The sequence below is a fragment of the Orcinus orca genome, chromosome 2, assembly GCF_937001465.1.
Source record: "Orcinus orca chromosome 2, mOrcOrc1.1, whole genome shotgun sequence".
NCBI classification, from domain to species: domain Eukaryota; kingdom Metazoa; phylum Chordata; class Mammalia; order Artiodactyla; family Delphinidae; genus Orcinus; species Orcinus orca.
In genome coordinates this window covers 12488773-12507918 of record NC_064560.1, presented here as the reverse complement: position 1 = coordinate 12507918, position 19146 = coordinate 12488773, and the positions used below count along the sequence as shown (strand labels likewise).

At 47.0% G+C, this 19146-nt stretch overlaps 1 protein-coding gene across 1 annotated transcript in view; it reads left to right on the top strand.

Moving 5' to 3' along the window:
- MSRB2 (methionine sulfoxide reductase B2) overlaps positions 1-12919 on the top strand; it is a 43900-nt gene extending 30981 nt beyond the window's left edge. Inside the window, exon 2 of the mRNA XM_049705371.1 lies at positions 12636-12919. Coding sequence (XP_049561328.1) covers positions 12636-12834 — 199 coding nt within the window. The 3' untranslated portion in view covers positions 12835-12919. The remainder of the gene's footprint in view (positions 1-12635) is intronic.
- Positions 12920-19146: the final 6227 nt, after the last annotated feature.

Genomic DNA, 19146 nt, shown 5'->3' with positions numbered 1-19146 from the left:
ATGGGTCTCTGAAAAACAACAGTATAAAACAAACTTCTAGTAGTTAATCTAGAAGAAAAGAATATCTGAACTAAACTTAGATATGAAATGCAGGGTATAAAAACAGATACAGGAAATTTAAAAATTGTTAACACATGCCCTTATAGAGCTCAACTGAAAAAGATGGGAGAAGTGTATGATTTTTGCAGAAAATATTAAGTGATCAAAATTACTATAGTAAAATCTGTAATACCCAAATAGACTAATGTGCATAGAGGACTAGAAATTATTCATAGTTACCTGCAAAAATGACTCTGGGCCTGGAGAGTTTCATGAGCGAGTTCTTTCAAATCTCCAGTAATTCCTGTGCCATGACATAGTTCCTGGGTTGGTGGGATGAGGGAAGGGGGAGAGAAAGTCAATTTAATAGTTGGTAAAATAACGTAACAATGAACATCAAATCCCATCCAAGGTAGAGGATAACACAAAAGAAGGAGATCTATAAACCAGTTTCACCCAAGAAAATAGATGTGAAAACATTAAGCAAATTTCTAACAAAATAATTTCATTGGTATATTAAAAGAATCATTCGGGGCTTCCCTGGTGGCGCAGTGGTTGAGAGTCCGCCTGCTGATGCAGGGGACACGGGTTTGTGCCCCGGTCCGGGAAGATCCCACATGCCGCGGAGCGGCTGGGCCCGTGAGCCATGGCCGCTGAGCCTGCGTGTCCGGAGCCTGTGCTCCGCAACGGGAGAGGCCACAGCAGTGAGAGGCCCGTGTACCACAAAAAAAAAAAAAAAAAAATCATTCAGCTTTTACTTTGGGCAGTATGAAAAATTAAGATTCTTTGGAGGTCACTCCAGTTCAAGACAAAACAAAAATAGAACCTGCATGAAACACTCCTGTTTCCAATTACATTGCTTGGCCTGCAGGACCTAAGAGAAATGGTCAAGGCATGTTGTGGGCAGTGGAGGTGGGACTCTAATAGAAAGTGAGACAGGAAGCATTCAGAAAAGGCTGGGTCGCCTGGGGGTGGAGGGGGGTTAAGCCAACATCACTCATCCATTCAGTCATTTATTTAACAAATATTTAAGGGGTACCTGCCCTATGCTGGGCTCTTTCCTAGGTACCAGAGACCCAGCCGTCAACAGCACGGTATCTCAGCCCTGTCCTCATTTGGAGCATCCATTCTAGTAGGGGAGACTGGCAACAGAATCAATTAATAAATACAATAAAATTTCAGGTGGTGCTAAGTGCTATGGAGAAAAATTAAGCCTGGAAAGAGGATAGGACACGTTGGGTGGGTTACAGTTCTAGATAGGGTGATCAGGGATGCCTCACTAAGAAGGTACCATGGAAAGAACTGGAGATGAGGGAAGCTATTCCAGACAGCAGGAAATGCACACTGTAAAGGTTACGTGGAGGGGTGTTCTTTAGAAACTGAGGAGACCTGTGTGGCGGAAGAGGAACCAAAGAAGAATGACATAGGGTCTGAATATACAGTGGCTGTCTGTTCTTTCCAATATGGTGTGTTAAGTGGAGCTGAACTGGGGACGCCACCCCGTATCCTTTAAGTCTTTAAGGTGGTACTAATTCCCCTAATCTTTCCCCAAAGGGACACAGAGCCCTGTGCTGTAGTCACTGTACACTGGAGAGAAGAAAACCTCGAACTTTGAGGTCTGTTGGATACGGGATCTGAGCTGTCACTGATTCCAGGGACCCCAAAAGCACCGTGGTCACAGTGGGGATACACAGAGCACGTGGGCCTGGCCCAGATTCATTCACCAGGGGATCACTGAGCCCATAGGTCAGTTAGCCGGCCCCCGAGGACTTAGGACGCATATACCTCCCAGCCGGCAGGACCCCATCTGTGGAGCAAGGACAATCGTGATACAAAGGTTCAAGCAGAAGCCTCAAACTGTGCCCCCCAGCGCACCCCAACCAAGACAGTGAACCAGAAGCATGACTCCATCCCAGGGAAAATGGCAGAGGTTAGTTACATTTGGAAACAAGTAATTAGAATAAAAAACAAAACAGCAGCAAAGCGGAGGATGCAGGGCTGCTTTTTGTAGCTCCTCCTTGCTGCTCTCTGACTTTCTTCTTGGTTCATGTATGTTCCTCTGAACCATGGTTTTCTTTGGAGCGATGGAAGGATCTTAATAGTTCCGTTGGCTAGAATTGGACTTAGGAAAGGGTGGAGCAGACAGGTCACATTGCCACCTGTGTACACATCTTGTTCTGAATCATGAAGTTAGGCTTGGCTAAAAAACTGAGTTTAAAATATGACCCATAGGGCTTCCCTGGTGGCGCAGTGGTTGAGAATCTGCCTGCCAATGCAGAGGACATGGGTTCGAGCCCTGTTCTGGGAAGATCCCACATGCCACGGAGCAACTGGGCCCGTGAGCCACAACTACTGAGCCTGCGTGTCTGCAGCCTGTGCTCCACAACAAGAGAGGCCACGACAGTGAGAGGCCCGCCCACCGCAATGAAGAGTAGCCCCCGCTCGCCGCAACTACAGAGAGCCCTCGCACAGAAATGAAGACCCAACACAGCCAAAAATATAAATAAATAAATAAAATTGAACTATCAATTCAAAAAAAATGTGACCTATAGGCACTCATGCCTTAAAAAGGTATAGACCTCAGTCTAAAGGCTGGTTGATGACTCTGGAGGGCTTCTTCCTGTATGTTGGAGCTCACCGTTGCTCTGAGGGGTTTAAGAAAGCCTGTCCTTAGGAATAGCCCAAGGATGTTTCTCAAGGGTTATCATGGCTTGATTCTGCCCTGGCATAGGCCGTAAACAGCATTATCCATCCCCCATGATGCAAGGACAATCTGAACACATTATATCACCAGTGACCTTGAGTTTCCCAGGTCTGTCAACCCACTGACATTGTAAGGTGCCCCGTGAGACATCACTGGAGCCTCAGGACTCCAAGAAAAGGCCATTTTCTCAATACACCAGCAAGAGAGGAATTCATCAAAGAACCGGTATTCTGCAGGCTTGCCGTCCACATCGGTCCAATTTCCTGTCCTCATACTTGCTGACCTTTCTCCCATATTAAAACTCACTCTAGAGGGGCCCCCGAGTCTAGTTCTGGGGAACAGGGATGGGAGACAAAGAGACTTCTGCTCATTTCATCTGAACTGGGGGCATCCTGCAAGGCTGCCTCCCTGCCTGGGTCAGGGAGGGACGTTTGTCTCAATGAAGTTACCCAAGCCAGGGTCCTGGGGTCTCCCCTGAGAGTCATGAACAAAAGAGTAATTCCTGTTGCATTTAGATGCTGATTATGGGGGAGGGGTGGTAAGATGAGGGTGGAGCGTGATATTCTTAGTAATCCGAGTATTTGACTGATTGGTAACTGTTTAGAGCTTGTTTCTTTCTAGCGTGTACCCCTTGAAATCATTTTCTTTGTAAATGTTAAAAGCCGGATGAAAAAAACAAAACTAACCTTGATTACCCTTCTTTGTACTTCAATCAGCAAAGTGTCATCCTGTGAATAAACTGTAATTCCTTCACTGTGCCTGTGAGGAGAACATTTAGGCCACATTAAAAAAAAAAACAAAAAACCTTGGTAGGCGTCTCAAGAACAATTAGCAATTAAAAGCATCTATATTCTACACATCACTCCATAAGCACCGCTGCTAGATTGAGTTCAGCCCCGGGCACTGCTTCGCTGGGGATCACCATCTTCACCGATTGCCAGCTCTTGGAGTCGCTGGAGGCATCTCAAGTGTTGAGGAAGCTCTTGGTGTTCCTGAATCTCTTAGTGCGTCGTTGACTTGAGAACTGGACTTGATGCCTATACCTGGCGTGCTTCTGGGGGTCACCAGCACTCCCCTCCAATCTCCATTGCCGGGGACTAATGATAAGAAACCAACTGCCGGGGCGAGTGCTGGCGGAGAGCCCGGGACACCTGTGCTCTCCCTGGACGCCGGCCACAGCCTTCAATGAGCTTTGCCTACAGATAACATCCTATTATCAGGACTGACTGTTCCCAGAGTAACAGACTCCAAACACCATAAAATGCCACAGAGAGAAGAGAATGAAAAGGCGCCGGGTCCAACCCCTGTGCATTTTACCGTTAAACAGACTGAATCCCAGAGAGACTGAAGTAGCTTGTGCCGATAGCGACACCCGAGGTTCCTGAGTCCTCACGCCAGCCTCTTCCCCAGGCGGTCTTCACGGGTGGAAATTGGGTTAGGTGGCTTCTCTACGATGTTAAATTTGTACAACAGTTCAGGTACAATCCTGATTTCAGGCAGAGGAATGGACTTGAGGACTTTTCAAGGCCACAGTCAGGACCAGGAGTCTCTGAGAGCTGCAAAAACTGTGCTCCGTCTTCAGCAGCGTTCCACGTTAAGTGGGTGGCCATCCTGCATCGTCTCAGACCCACCCATCTCCCCGGAGCCCGAACACTGTGGATTGGGGCCGAGACCTGCAGCACGGCCAAGGCTGTACGAGGTGGGAGAGGGCCCACACTAGCCAGGAGACACTCACCCGCAGACCCCAAGAGGCAGCCGATGCTGAAATTTCACATCTAGGTGCCTCTCTGGCCTCATCCTTGTCCCTATGGGTGCCCCAAACGATGTAAGAAGAGGGGGACAAAAACCGCAAGGGGCAGGGTGACCTGCACAGGGGGTAGGCACTGAGGAGAGTCACCAAGATGAGGTGCAATGGAGAAGAAACATCCTCAGCGGGAGTGCAGCCTACCTCACCTGGGCCCGGGGTCTGAGCCAGGAGTGGAAGGATGAGCCCCTTTGAGAGGCCCTGGGGTGACCATTTCCACTGAGCCTAAGACACGTGTCATCCCCAGATCCTAGGCTAAAGCGAGGTTCCAGGATGGGAATGACTGCAGGGGCAGAGCTGCTCCCTGGGGTGTCCTTCCCGGGCCAGAGACCCTCGGGCAATCCACAAGCAGGTGGGATGGGCAAGGGCAGCCTGAGGGGCCCCTGTCACCATGACGCGTGGTGACATGGTGACCAAACCACCTCCAAAATGACTTCAGTGGATTCAGTGAAATCTAGACCATGGTTCAGTCTCAGTTCAGCGATGCTTCCAGAATGTCTGCACAAAAAGTCACATTGTTTTGCCATAGACAGGAAGCCACCAGGAACCCAGGGACCCCCTCAGTGGTCTGCACTTAACAAAAGTGGCTCCGACCTAAAACCAAATACATGATAGCTTAGGACGCCGAATAACCAATTGTAGAAGATGGAGCAGTAAAAATAGTAAAAGAAAAAAAACCAGCAGATTTCTCCAAGGACGTCGTTGTTGAGCTGTCAAGGAGAAGAACTACCATGGCTTCCGGTTCTTTGACAAAACCTCAGATGCGTGGCCTTCTGGCCAAGCGTCTGCAATTTCATATTATTGGAGCATTCGTTGTCTCCTTGGGAGTTGCAGCTTTCTATAAGTTTGCTGGGGCTGAACCAAGAAAGAAGACATATGCAGATTTCTACAGAAATTATGATTCCGTAAAAGATTCTGAGGAGATGAGGAAGGCTGGTATCTTTCAGAGCGCAAAGTGATTTTGGAATATAAAGAATTTCTTTGGGTTGAGTTCCATGGAAGTTTGTCACTTACCTGTGTTCCTGAACTATGAACTACTAATATCTGGACTAAGGAATAGTTTCTCATGATAAATAAACGATTAACAACAACAACAAAAAAAAAAACAGCAGTAAATATTAAATGCAAACAAAAAAATTCTAGCAACCCTTTATGAGCCTTTAAGCATTTTTTTCACTTACCGTGATTTGTTTCTGAAAAATGTAGGAGTGTTTGGTTGAGATTCATAATGTTTACGAGTCCTGTGAATTTCATGTATTTTTTAAGAAAATTGTTTCCCAAGTGTGGCATGTTTTTCCTAATTCTGCTTGCTTAACAGTGTTTTCCATGAATTTAAAATTTCCTCTCTGGTTCTAAGTAAATCTCCGAAAGAATATTGATCAAAACGAAACTTTTGAATCGCTAGTATTCTCTTATTTTTTTTTTTTTTTCGGTACGCGGGCCTCTCACTGTTGTGGCCTCTCCCGTTGCGGAGCACAGGCTCCGGACGCGCAGGCTCAGCGGCCATGGCTCACGGGCCCAGCCGCTTCGCGGCACGTGGGATCCTCTCGGACCGGGGCACGAACCCGTGTCCCCTGCATCGGCAGGCGGACTCTCAACCACTGCACCACCAGGGAAGCCCTGAATCACTAGTAATCGTAATTGTTAATGTTGGTGCACTTCAGAGTGATCTGTATTTAAATGTACTTTCCAGTAATTTTGTCCACTTTGTCAGTTGTTTTGCCTTTTAAACTGATGTAAGTTGGTTTTCCATCAGTAATTCCTGCCTTCCTGTTACAAGCCAGAGCCAGCTACTTGTGTATTCTGCCATGTGCTCGTGAGATGCGTGGAGGTGCCTGTGGGACAGGACGTTTGGGGCTGACCAGTTGCTGTGAATGGAGATGATGCCCTAACCCATGTTTCCGTATCTGCTTGCGTCATCCATATGCACGTATGCGTTTGCGTTATAGAGTAGAGGAAGTCCTCTTGGATGGAGTTTGAACCATCCAAGGAAGGATCCCTTTTCGTGAAAATCTCTATAAGATTCTGGACAAGAATCAGCGGCCAAAAGCAGACTGAGGTCTTCCGGAGATACTTTAGGAGAATAGTAGAAATTAGGGGAGGAGTCAGGAGATAGTCCAGCACAGTGTTGGGGGCAGCCCTTCCACCAGCCTCTTCCGGTGTCCTAGCACTGTCTCGTGGTCAGGCGGGGGTGGGGGAGGGGAAGTGGTCAGCGCTGGTGTCCTCACAGCAGCCACCACTGATGCATCATCGCACCCCAGGACCCTGCACCGGCAGGAGCTGCATAGCAGGGGAGGGAGCAGGCCAGCAGCCAGCTTGGTGACTGCAGCAAAGAGGCTGGTTGGTGGCTGCCTTCAAGGTCCCCTTTGGAGACTCCCCAGAACAACTGGGAGACATAAGGATAGCTATGTCCCTTTTAAGCTATATTTAGGGAACCTCATTAAAAGTTAATGAGACTTAATATTGTAGCCACAGGCTAGTGAAGCCTGGATGTAGCCCTCGTACCTGTGATGACTATAATGCTAAACTAAAGAGAATATTATCTAGACGAAACATTTCTTACCTCTTTATTCTAATTTCAGTGGTAAAAAAAAAAATGACATTAGCAAATTAGCAACTTCACTGAGATAGTATTTCTCACCTCTGAGATTGGCAAAGTCCAAAAATGCAGTAACATACTCTGTGGGTGAGACTGTGGAGAAACAGTTGGGGAATACAAAACAGCACAACCCCATAAGGGGCAATTTGGTGATATCTACCAGAAAACGTACATTTATCCTTTGACCCAGCAATCTGACTTCTAGGAATTGACCCTAAGGCTGTATTGGCAAAAATAAGAAAAAGAGAATGTACAAGGATTTTCACTGCAGCGCCATTTGTAAAAGCAAAAGACTGGAAACAATCTAAGTGCACATCAGTCAGGTGACGGTTGAATGAGCTATGATGCAGCCACACGAGGAGTACTGTCCAATTAAAGACAGGAATGAAGCCTGTCTCCACTGCCAGCATGAAATGACCTCCAGGCTGTGTAACAGTGGGGAGGGCTGTGTATAGTAGGTTACTTTCATCTACCAAAGATGGCAACTTCTCCAAATAAACTTTCCTTTGTAGATTTGTGTCAGAAACCATGAAAATTTTTCCATAACTATGAAACAAAATTAAATTTAAAAAATCAGTCCCCAAATAAGAATAAAGTGAAACAATGAACCTAAATCTCTATCATGTTAGTGGCATTGCCATAGGGAGAGGAACAATTGTAATTTTAAAACATGGTAATCTGACTGTCTCTCCATAATGGGCTATTACCTAGGACAAAAAGAACTGCCGAAGAAAAAATTAAGCTATTTTCGTATCATAGTGTTGGCAGATGAGCAATTACGTTAGTGTCATTGGGAACTGGGATTTTCGGTGTGGAAGAAAGGAGAAACCAATGGATGATAGATAAGGTGACATAAAAAGCCTATAGTTTTCGATTTGAGTTGGAAATTCAAGTATGTAATCATATAAAACTCATTTTATCTTAAAAAAATAATAATTTCCTAACCCTGTCCATGAAGAGGCCTGAAAACAAGGAGCATTCCAATGATAGGAGGCAAGCAAGGCCCCAGCGTCCCTGGTCAGTTATGTATCCTGGATCAAACATCCCAGATTGATCTTCCAGTGAAGATCATGGCAGTGAAACTACTGCCGCAGCAGAAATGTCAGCGCCAGCCCGGCAGAGGCAAGAAGGCTGTTTTCATCAGCACCAGATTTGCCCCCGTCTCAGTGATCATCCCGGCTGGGCCCCATCACTGTGATCCCAGCCAGATGCTGGATTCCTGGGCCACTTGAAAGATAAGACCCTAACACAGGAAGCAGCAACAGGGAGTTGGGGACATCAAAACCAGTCAGCTCGTAAAAAGTCGCAGAGGGGCCCTGACAGAACACAGCTGCTGGCCCACGGCCGGCGTGGGGACATCAGCAGCGCAAGTCACAGGACGCCCAGCCTCAAGGGGCTGGAGCAGAGGTCGTTCTGTCCCCCAGCGTCAGCGTCAGGAAGGGCTTCTCCCCCACTCCCTGGCTGCCTTCGAACTCCCAGAGACCTCCCAAGACCACTTTAAGAAAGTATCAGGGGGCTTCCCTGGTGGCACAGTGGTTAAGAATCCTCCTGCCAATGCAGGGGACACGGGTTCGAACCCTGGTCCGGGAAGATCCCACATGCCGCGGAGCAACAACTACTGAGCCACAACTAGTGAGCCCATGAACCACAACTAGTGAGCCCGTGAGCCACAACTACTGAAGCTCACGTGCCCGTGCTCCGCAACGAAGAGTAGCCCCCGCTCGCCGCAACTAGAGAAAGCCCACATGCAGCGATGAAGACCCAACGCAGCCAAAAATAAATAAATAAATAAATTTATAAAAAGAAAGTGTCAGGCTGTGCGGTAAATCACAGGAGCCACAAGCCCTCTGCTCCTTCCCCCGTGGATGTGGCGGACGGCGGGGGCGAGGGCTCACCCTCCATCCCGGGTATCTGAGCCGCAGGGACACAGGGACTTAGGTGGCAGAGGTGATGCCCAAAACGTGACTTGCAACTTGTAACTTCCACCAGAAGCAGCTGGCAGATTTCTGCCTGGGTCTTGACCACTCACTCCGGGGTCGGGGGAGGGGAGGGGAAGGGCGGCTGCCACGTCGACAGTCGCTCCCCCGCCGCCAGCCCCAAGATTGCCAGGTGGGGAGAGGCCTCTCTGAGGAACCCAACGGTCCCAGCCTCACAGCTGTCCCAACGTGCACTAGCCATGAGGGGGAGCCCCCAGACCACGTGACGCCGACCCTCAGTGACCTTAGTCACCTCCCCACCTGCCCGAATTCATGGCCCACAAAACACATACGATAAAGCGGGGGGAAATCGTCTCAGCAGCCAAGGTCACCAGAACAGGTAGCGTCCACTACAGCTGAGCACACCCACCTCCTACCCCCTACCAGGTCCACTCCCGGTAAATAGCTAACCAAGTCGTCTCTGCCTGCACCGACAGGCACATACAAGAAAGGCCACAGCAGCGCCATATTCATGACAGTGGCAAACTGGAATCAACGTAAGAAAGGCAAGACGAGAACTATCGATGGGCTGGATGGGACTGGGTGGAACCAGAAAGAATAAGGGAAAGGATGGCAGCAGAGAAGCCTGGATTGGCTGTTTGTGGCCTGATTGTGGGGAGGGGGGAGTCCCAGTTAGATGGTTGTACAGTGCTGAGTATGACACCCATTGTCACAGCTAAACACCCGTTGGAAGGGGAGGCACCACCTCCCACCTCCCCCACCAGCATATGTGAGCTAGTCTTCCCCTAACCAGCCCACTCTACTTGCATTTGCTCTGATCATTACAGTGTTCCTGGCCTTGTGCCTGGTGGATAAGAAAGAAGGGAAGGGAGGGAGGGAGGGAAAAAGGAAGCACTAGGTCTCTTTCATTTAAGAAACAGGCATTTAGGAGCTTCCCTGGTGGTGCAGCGGTTGAGAGTCTGCCTGCTAATGCAGGGGACACGGGTTCGAGCCCTGGTCTGGGAGGATCCCACATGCCCCGGAGCAACTAGGCCCGTGAGCCACAACTACTGAGCCTGCGTGTCTGGAGCCTGTGCTCCGCAACAAGAGAGGCCGCGACAGTGAGAGGCCCGCGCACCGCGATGAAGAGTGGCCCCCGCTTGCCACAACTAGAGAAAGCCCTCACACAGAAACGAAGACCCAACACAGCAAAAATAAATTAATTAATAAACTCCTAGCCCCAACATCCTCTTTAAAAAAAAAAAAAAAAAACAGGCATTTAAACAGATGATTTCAATACAACAAGACGGTGAGTGCCATATTCCAGGTTTGCTTGTGTTAGTCACTAGATTTCTCCTTGAATACACCACCTGTCTTCTAGAAAGGAAACTCCGTGAGAGCAAGGACAGTGTTCTACTGACTTTTCAACTGCCACAGCATCCAGGCCCTCGTGCATGGTAGGTACGTCAAACCCATTTTTTTTTAAACACATTTTTTAAAAACTGAATGGCTGAATTAAGCCAGAGCTAGCTGCATTTGTAAGGTCACCCATGAGGTTGCCTGGAGATGATGTGAACCCTCCTCCCCTGCAGTCAGGTGAGAGGAGATACGTGTGGGGCTGATATGAGAACACCTAGCCTCCGGTTTGCTCTGGGTCAGTGGACTGAAGCCAAGGTCTGTGGACAGCTAGATGTGGCCAAGGACAAATGCCCCTTCCCCAGCATCCCATGACACGGCCATCACAACGGGCTCCAGGCACAATGGTCCCATCTAACAATATAGCATCATAGAAAAGTGGGCGGGAAATGGCCCCCAGTCCTGGGGGCTGAAGAGGGAGTTCAGGGGACCCACAGGTGGAAGGAAATGCCCAGGTAGTGAGCGGTGTCTCACCTGACCCGCTTTTGTCCTCCAGGGGTCAGGCTCTCTGGACCCCTGTGATCTATATCCCACTGACCGGCTGAAGTTCAGAAACCACACATGCACGCACACACGATGAACAGAATGCAAATTGTGCATGAACTTCATTGATTTTTATCATTAAATATCTTTTATCAACCTATTTATAAAGGTACAACTAATATGGAGGGGGGGTTCCCCTGGAACTCTAAAAGGCTCAGAAACAGCTCTGTGTAGGCACAGATTCTGATTTTTCCAAATGAAGAAAAAAAAAAATCTCACATGTAGGACTTCTCTGAGCCAATAGAGGGCACCACTCACCTTTACAAGTCCCTTGAACACTTTTTTGTGGGGGGAGAGGGTTGAGGGTGGCAAGACCCTGAGATGTACTGAATCTGAATGGGCTTTTTGCTGTAGACTAAGGCAGTAGGATGTGGGTGGGATTGGTAACTAGAAAACTGACATATCAATATTGCAAAAACGCCCTGTCTCTTTTGCATGGAATAGAGTTGAATCAATTTTCTCTCTTCCATTAAGCTCTTCCTCTTGCTAGACTGACCTAAGGACATTAGCCAATTCTCCCACCCTTGGCATATAGCTGAGAGTTTCGGTTGGTAGACTGTTGCACTGCATCTTTCCATTGTCCAAACTAGTGTGTTTGTTGTGTGTAACCGGGTTATACGTGGGGGAATGAGTAATTCTGGAAAGGTCCACTAGAGGGAGCCAAATGACTGCTTTAGAACCATTCACTGCCCGTTGGGATTCCTCTTTGGGAAGCTGCTTCCGAATACCTCTTGGCCACCGTCCTTCCCCTTTAAAAATGAGAAGTATATACACTACCAAATGTAAGGTAGATAGCTAGTGGGAAGCAGCCGCATAGCACAGGGAGATCAGCTCGGTGCTTTGTGACCGCCAGGAGGGGTGGGATAGGGAGGGTGGGAGGGAGGGAGACGCAAGAGGGAAGAGATATGGGAACATATGTATATGTATAACTGATTCACTTTATTATGGAGCAGAAGCTGGCACACCATTGTAAAGCAATTATACCCCAATAAAGATGTTAAAAAAATGAGAAGTAATCATAGCAGCAGAACTGTATATTCTGTATTTTCTTACTTAGCTACCCACAGACTTTAAACAAACAAGTAATGCTGCTGTGGTGACATACTCAACAATGTGAAGATTCTCTGCCTTCTTAATAGGGAGTAGAATAATTAGAGAAATCTTGCCTTAGGAAGACCATTAACTGGATGCACAGTGAGAAATAAATCCTCAGGTATATTGGGGGGCTAGGGGATGGGAGAATGGTTTATAAATATAAACAATTACCAGGTTAAGCTGATCACTTTTCATATATTTTCAACTAATATTTTAAGCATCTGTTTTAAAGGGGACTTGACAGTGTTTTTTTTCTTCTTATGCTGTGATAGGGGTTGGCTCTGCATTAAGAATCACCTAGACAAATACTTCTTTCCTGCTTCTGTTCTGCTTGAGACCTAGGAGACTGTTCATCGAGGTCAACAGCATCCTCCCGTTGGTATTGGCCGTGGCTAGGCATTCTGTAGCCAGGAACTGCTGGGAAAATGGTGCCTCTGAATTTCAACCAGCTTCTTAAAATACTACCCCCCTTCCACTTCCCTGGTGGCGCAGTGGTTAAGAATTCGTCTGCCAATGCAGGGGACACAGGTTCGAGCCCTGGTCCAGGAGGATCCCACATGCTGCGGAGCAACTAAGCCACTGCAGTGAGAAGCCAGCGCGCTGCAACAAAGAGCAGCCCCCACTGACCGCAACTAGAGAAAGCCTGCGTGCAGCAACGAAGACCCAACGCAGCCAAAAAAAAAAAAAACTCTCCCTCCTTCTTGGTACCCACCCTTAAACCTTTTTAACGCACAGCCAGGGGCTAGTGGGTCCTTCTGAGATCCCACACACTTTGTAACAAATTATAGCTCCAATTCCATTATATAATTATTTAAAATCTGAATTCCTTATTAAACTGTCAAAGCTTTGAGGAAAGAATTTTGTCTGGATTTTCTCGAGAAAATTTTAGCCCCGGAACCCAGCAGAGTGCAAGGCACACAGGAGTTCATCAATTTTTATGGAATAAATGATATCCTCGTGAACAAGGTGTAAAATAATGAAAGCTAGGAGCAAGCAATGACTTTCCCTGTGCCAGCCTCTCTCTAAGCACTAGATATGTGTGAGCTCATTTCATCCTCAGAAATGCCCCATGAAACAGGTAACAGGTACTACTACCACCTACATTTTAAAGTTGGGAAAAGTGACCTCAGATTGACGAGGATTAAGTAACTTGCCCAAGGTCATGAGTGGTATAAGCCGAGACTGGGGTTTGAACCCCAGGACGGTGATGCCACCACCTGGACTCCAGCCACATTACCATAAAGAACTAGGCCCGGGAATTAGAGGTGGTTATGCAGATGTGTACCTGCACACTGACTATACCCTACGGGTGCCAATTAATTCACAGTTAAGGAAAACTTGAATGGAGTAACATGCAACTTACCTCATGTCTTAGGTAGGTCTAAGCTGCTGTAACAAGAAGACTCCCCCCGGCCCCGCAATTCAATGACTTAAAGATCAAAATATTTATTTCTACCTCATATAATAGCCTGGAGTGAGTGCTCTGGGCCAGCGGGCAGCTCTCTTCATGTGGTCATCCAGGGACCCAGGCTCTTCCATCCAAGGGCCTTGTGGTCCTCTGTGCAGTTGGGACTGGCCCTGTCTTTGGAGAGAACTTGGTCACAGAGACACAGGTAACTGCTGGAAAATGAGGTCTCACTGGGCAGCCATGTACTTGGTGACAAGTTCACTACCACGGAAAAAAGCAAACTTGATAGGAAATTAGCTGTGCCCACCACACTCAGTGCTCAGGCCTGTGCCAGTCAGCATTTTATTACTCACTTTCATAAGGACAGACGTTATCTGCTCGTGAAATTAGAGGACGACACCAGTACAGAAAAGAGAAAAAATATACTAGATGATAGATGAGGATTTATTTTTTAAACTCATAACCTTAGGAAATGACTTCTTAGATATGACACCAGAAACACAAGCTACAAAAGAAAGAATAGATAAACTGGACATCATCAAAATTTAAAACTTTTGTGTTTCCAAGGACACCATCAAGAAAGTGAAAATGCACAGGAGAAAAATTTTGCAAATTATATATCTGATAAGGGACTTGTGTCTACAATATATAAAGAACTATTAGAGCTTGGTTATAAAAAGACAATTAACCCAATTTTTTTAATTGACAAACTATCTAAATAGTTTCTCCAAAGAAGATACACGAATGTCTAACAAGCACATGAAAAGTGCTCAGCACCATTAGCCAGCAGGAATATGCAAATCAAACCCATGAGACAGCACTCCACACCCACTAGGGTGGCTATAATCAAAAAGACAAATAATAACAAGCATTGGCGAGGGTGTGGAGAAACTGGAACCCTCACACACTGCTGGTGGGAACGGAAAATGGTGCAGGCGCTTTGGAAAACAGTCTGGCAGTTCCTCAAAAGTTTAAAGTTACTTTATTCTGCTCCTAGGTGTACACCCAAGAGAAATAGAAACATACGTCCACACAAAAACTTGTACACAAATGTTCACAGCAGTATCATTCATAATAGCCAAACTGTGAAAACAACCCAAATGTCCATCAACTGATGCGATATATTTGTATAATGGAGTATTATTTGAAAAAAAAAAGGAATAATAATATTTTATAATCATTTTATATGGAGTATCATCTATGAAAATAGCAAATCATTACGTTGTAGAGCTGAAACTAATGTAATATTGTAATTCAATTTTTAAAAGTTAAAAATAAATTATATAACGTACTTCCGAATTTTTTAAAAAGGAGTAAAGTACTGATACGTCTACAATATGGATGAACCTTGCAAACATTAAGCTAAGAGGAGGAAACCAGTCACACAGACCACATACTGCATGACTCCAGTTGTACGGCATATCCAGACTAGGCAGATCTCTAGAGACAGAAAGCAGATTCGTGGCTGCCTAGAGCTGGGGAGAGGTGTGACAGTTAAGGGGTGTTGAGTTGCTCTGGAAGATAACGAAAATGTTAAAAGTTGATTGTGGCGATGGATATAGTATAGAGTGACTATATTAAATATATGAAAAGCCACTGAATTGTACACTTTAAATGGGCTTGTATGATATGTTCATTATTCCTCAGAAAAGCTGTTAAAAAATCATGGGAATTCCCCGGCGGTCCAGTGGTTAGGACTCTGTGCTTCCACTGCAGGGGGCACAGGTTCGATCCCTGGTCGGGGAACTAAGATCCCGCCTGCCTCGTGGGGAGGCCAAAAAAAAAAAAAAAAAAAAATCATAAGCAGCAAGAACAATGCGCTCCCACTAACAAATGAAATGCATCATCGCGCCATGTAACATCCAGCTCACAGACTCTGAAAACCCTCTGCACAAGGATGGGATGGGGAGAGAGGTGTTGACAGTGACACCACGGAAAGCGGGAGGGGGGGTCAGGATTGCATTATGAACAAACAGCATGACGGAGCTCCCAGAACAGTTAACTACGCTGAGGTGGAGGCTATCCTCTCCCAGCAGAACTTCCAGGGGCTGTTTCGAGCTTTAGAGCCTGGGGCGCTCTGGAAAACAGAGCCCACTCACAGCTCTAAACTCACTACTAGGGAAAACACGCGAGAAGATGGGAAAACTCATGGCGGTTATTGCCAAGGCTTCGATGTCAGAGGAGTCTTCTATTCTGGCCTCAGGTGGACTGACTCACTGGCGTCAGGCCTGCCTGTGACTCGCATCACCAGGCTCGGTGGGCAGAGGCTGCAAAGATCTGAGTGGAGGAGTCCCCGGCATTCAGGGCTGTTGGCTGGGGGTCCGGAGCGACAGCCCTACTACCAGGTTCCCTGTGGAGGCCAGTGAAAAAGGAAGTTGGGGGATGGGGTCAGGAATCAAATGGGTTTGAAAAGAAGACAATCATAACAGGTATACTGTTTAAAAAATATCTCCCAGCGATGCTTCTTTAACAGTAAGCCTGTCTCTCTCTCCCTATACTTCCTGAAACGTCCACCTTCCTTTTCTTTATTTACACTCCACTTCTCACCAAAAATAATCTGAGGACAGAATGGAAACTTTGAGCCCCAGGAAGTACTTAATAGCATTGCTCTAAGTTTCGGGGCGTCCTTTGAGCTCACTGGCAGAAAGAAAACAGAAGTGCCTGAATTGTTCTCATTTTCAGGAAGGAGAAAGCATACCACATTTCCAAACTATAAAAGAGTTACTGACACAACAGCTAAAAGAATTTTCTGACGTGACTCTTTGTTTTAGCGGATAAATGTAGATGACGGAAAATCATTTTTCAGTAAGGCAGAAAGAGCATTTTATATGTTTATGCGTGTTGCTCAGAGTTGCTGATCTATTATTTCTACCAGAAGCCCACGCATGTCAGAAATGCATTTAAACAGCTTAATTTCTGCTAGAATTCACCCTAAAATAAACAAATGAGCAATTATTTATGTGCCTCTTCTGTTTCAGCACTGGGGTGAATGAAGAGATGCCAGAGAGTGAGAATAGTATTTGAGTTCTAGAAAATTCCTTAAGCTGTAACAGTAACACACAGGAAATAATTTGAACTGTGGAACAGCACAGACTTAGATGCCGGGGTGGGCGGCAGCTAGGCACCTTACCTTGGACGTGTGGGGGTTCCAGCAGGAGAGATCAGTGAGAACCACAGTGAAATAAAGCTGCGTCAGAATGAAGGTCTGGAAAGCCAGGCTCCAGGGCTCTGACCTGCCTCCTCCATAAAGAGGGCACCAGGCTCACACCCATCCTGGAAAGGCTGGTCCCATGCCAACGAGGCCAGGGAACAGAAACGGCAACACCGCAAGCCTCATTACAGGATAGCCATCCCCCAGAACAGATGCAGCCCCACCCAAACAAGGCAGTTTGGGGACAAAGGAGACCTAAATCCCTTGGCCACCCCCGACCCCCGCCCCTCTCAGCCGCGCTGTGGCCTCATTGGGCCAGGTGGCACCTAGGGCCAGTCTGCCATCCGCTGCTGGGAACTGGCATGTTTAATCCACTCAATTAGAAATGTAACGAGGGCTTCCCTGGTGGCGCAGTGATTGAGAGTCCGCCTGCCGATGCAGGGGACACGGGTTCGAGCCCTGGTCCGGGAAGATCCCACATGCCGTGGGGCAGCTGGGCCCATGCTCCACAACTACTGTGCCTGCCCTCTAGAGCCCGTGCTCTGCAACAAGAGAAGCCACCGCAGTGAGAAGCCCGCACACCACAACGAATAGTAACCCCCGCTCACCACAACTAGAGAGAGCCCGCATGCAGCAACGAAGACCCAATGCAGCCATAAATAAACAAATAAAAAATAATAAATTAAAAAAAAATGTAACGACTTCTCGCTTCCATTTGCCAGGCTGCCAGGGAGAAGGTACAGACAGCCAAGTGCGGTCCACGATGCTTAGCAAAAGCTCAGAAAGCGCAAGCCCAAAGCTTCCTTCAGAGTGACAAGCATTCTCCGGAAAAGACCCGGATGTGCCCAGCTCTTCTTCCCGCCCCGGGTGGTCCTGCCTGCGGGGGCATGATGGCCAAGGACACGGCCTACAACCCTCTTTTCGTCATCTCTAAATCGGTGTAATAATAGATGATGTCCACTTTTGCAAAGATTAAGACAGAGCCTATAAAGGGCTGATGCCTGATGTCTGGCACTTAGCAGTTTCGCAGGAGCTGTTATGACCCCGTTAATTTCTAGTAGTTTTGGTCCCTCCGTCTGCTATTTCTAGTCCCTCCACCACCGGGAAAAAATCCAGACAAAATGTCTCCTGAGATGCAGGTGAAGTGGGCTCAACCATACGACTCCCCAGCACATCAGTGTCTCAGCAACAAGTCAGGGAGTGGCCTGAAAACACCGGGGGAGTCGATAGATATTTCAGTAAACCCAGGGATGTCCCTTCCAGGATCGCAATGCACAGTCACGTCATTTCTCACTCACCTTCCTGCACCTCTGCCTCACCTGGGGGAAGCAGAGAGGCAGCTGTTTTTATACTTTCCCAATCAGCCTCCTATACTTTCTCACCTCCACCCAGGGCCTCCTCCCCATTGGAGTCCCAGGGCATGGCAATCAAGCATGTGTGAGGAAGGGTCTGCAGTAGGCAGAAAAGCAGTCCTTTGAGAACACCCACACCCTAGTCCCTGCGAAGGGCACCCCCTGTTCCACAGTGGAGGGCGGCTAAGGTAGCAGATGGAATTAGGGCTGATAATCAGCTGACCTTAAGACAGAGAGACGAGACAACAAATGCTGGAGAGGGTGTGGAGAAAAGGGAACCTCTTGCACTGTTGGTGGGAATGTAAATTGATACAGCCACTATGGAGAACAGTACGGAGGTTCCTTAAAAAACTAAAAATAGAACTACCATATGACCCAGCAATCCCACTACTGGGCATATACCCTGAGAAAACCATAATTCAAAAAGACACATGCACCCCAATGTTCATTGCAGCACTATTTACAATAGTCAGGACATGGAAGCAACCTAAATGTCCATCAACAGAGGAATGGAAAAGAAGATGTGGTACATATATACAATGGAATATTACCCAGCCATAAAAAGGAACGAAATTGGGTCATCTGCAGAGATGTGGATGGACCTAGAGACTGTCATACAGAGTGAAGTAAGTCAGAAAGAGAAAAACAAATATCGTATATGTGGAATCTAGAAAAGTGGTATAGATGATCTTATTTGCAAAGCAGAAATAGAGACACAGATGTAGAGAACAAACGTATGGATACCAAGGGGGAAAGGGGTGGTGGTGGGATGAATTGGGAGATTGGGATTGACACATATATACTATTGATACTATGTATAAAATAGATAACTAATGAGAACATACTGTATAGCACAGGGACCTCTACTCACTGCTCTGTGGTGACCTAAATGGGAAGGAAATCCAAAACAGAGGGGATATATGTATACGTATAGCTGATTCACTTTGCTGTACAGCAGAAACTCACAGAACATTGTAAAGCAACTATACTCCAAAAAAAATTAAAAAAAAAAAAAAGAGATGATACTGGAGGGCCCCACGTGACCACAGGGTTCTTAAACATGGAAAAAGGGGCAGAAGGAAGTGTGACAATGGAAACAATGGCCAGAGAGCTGCCATG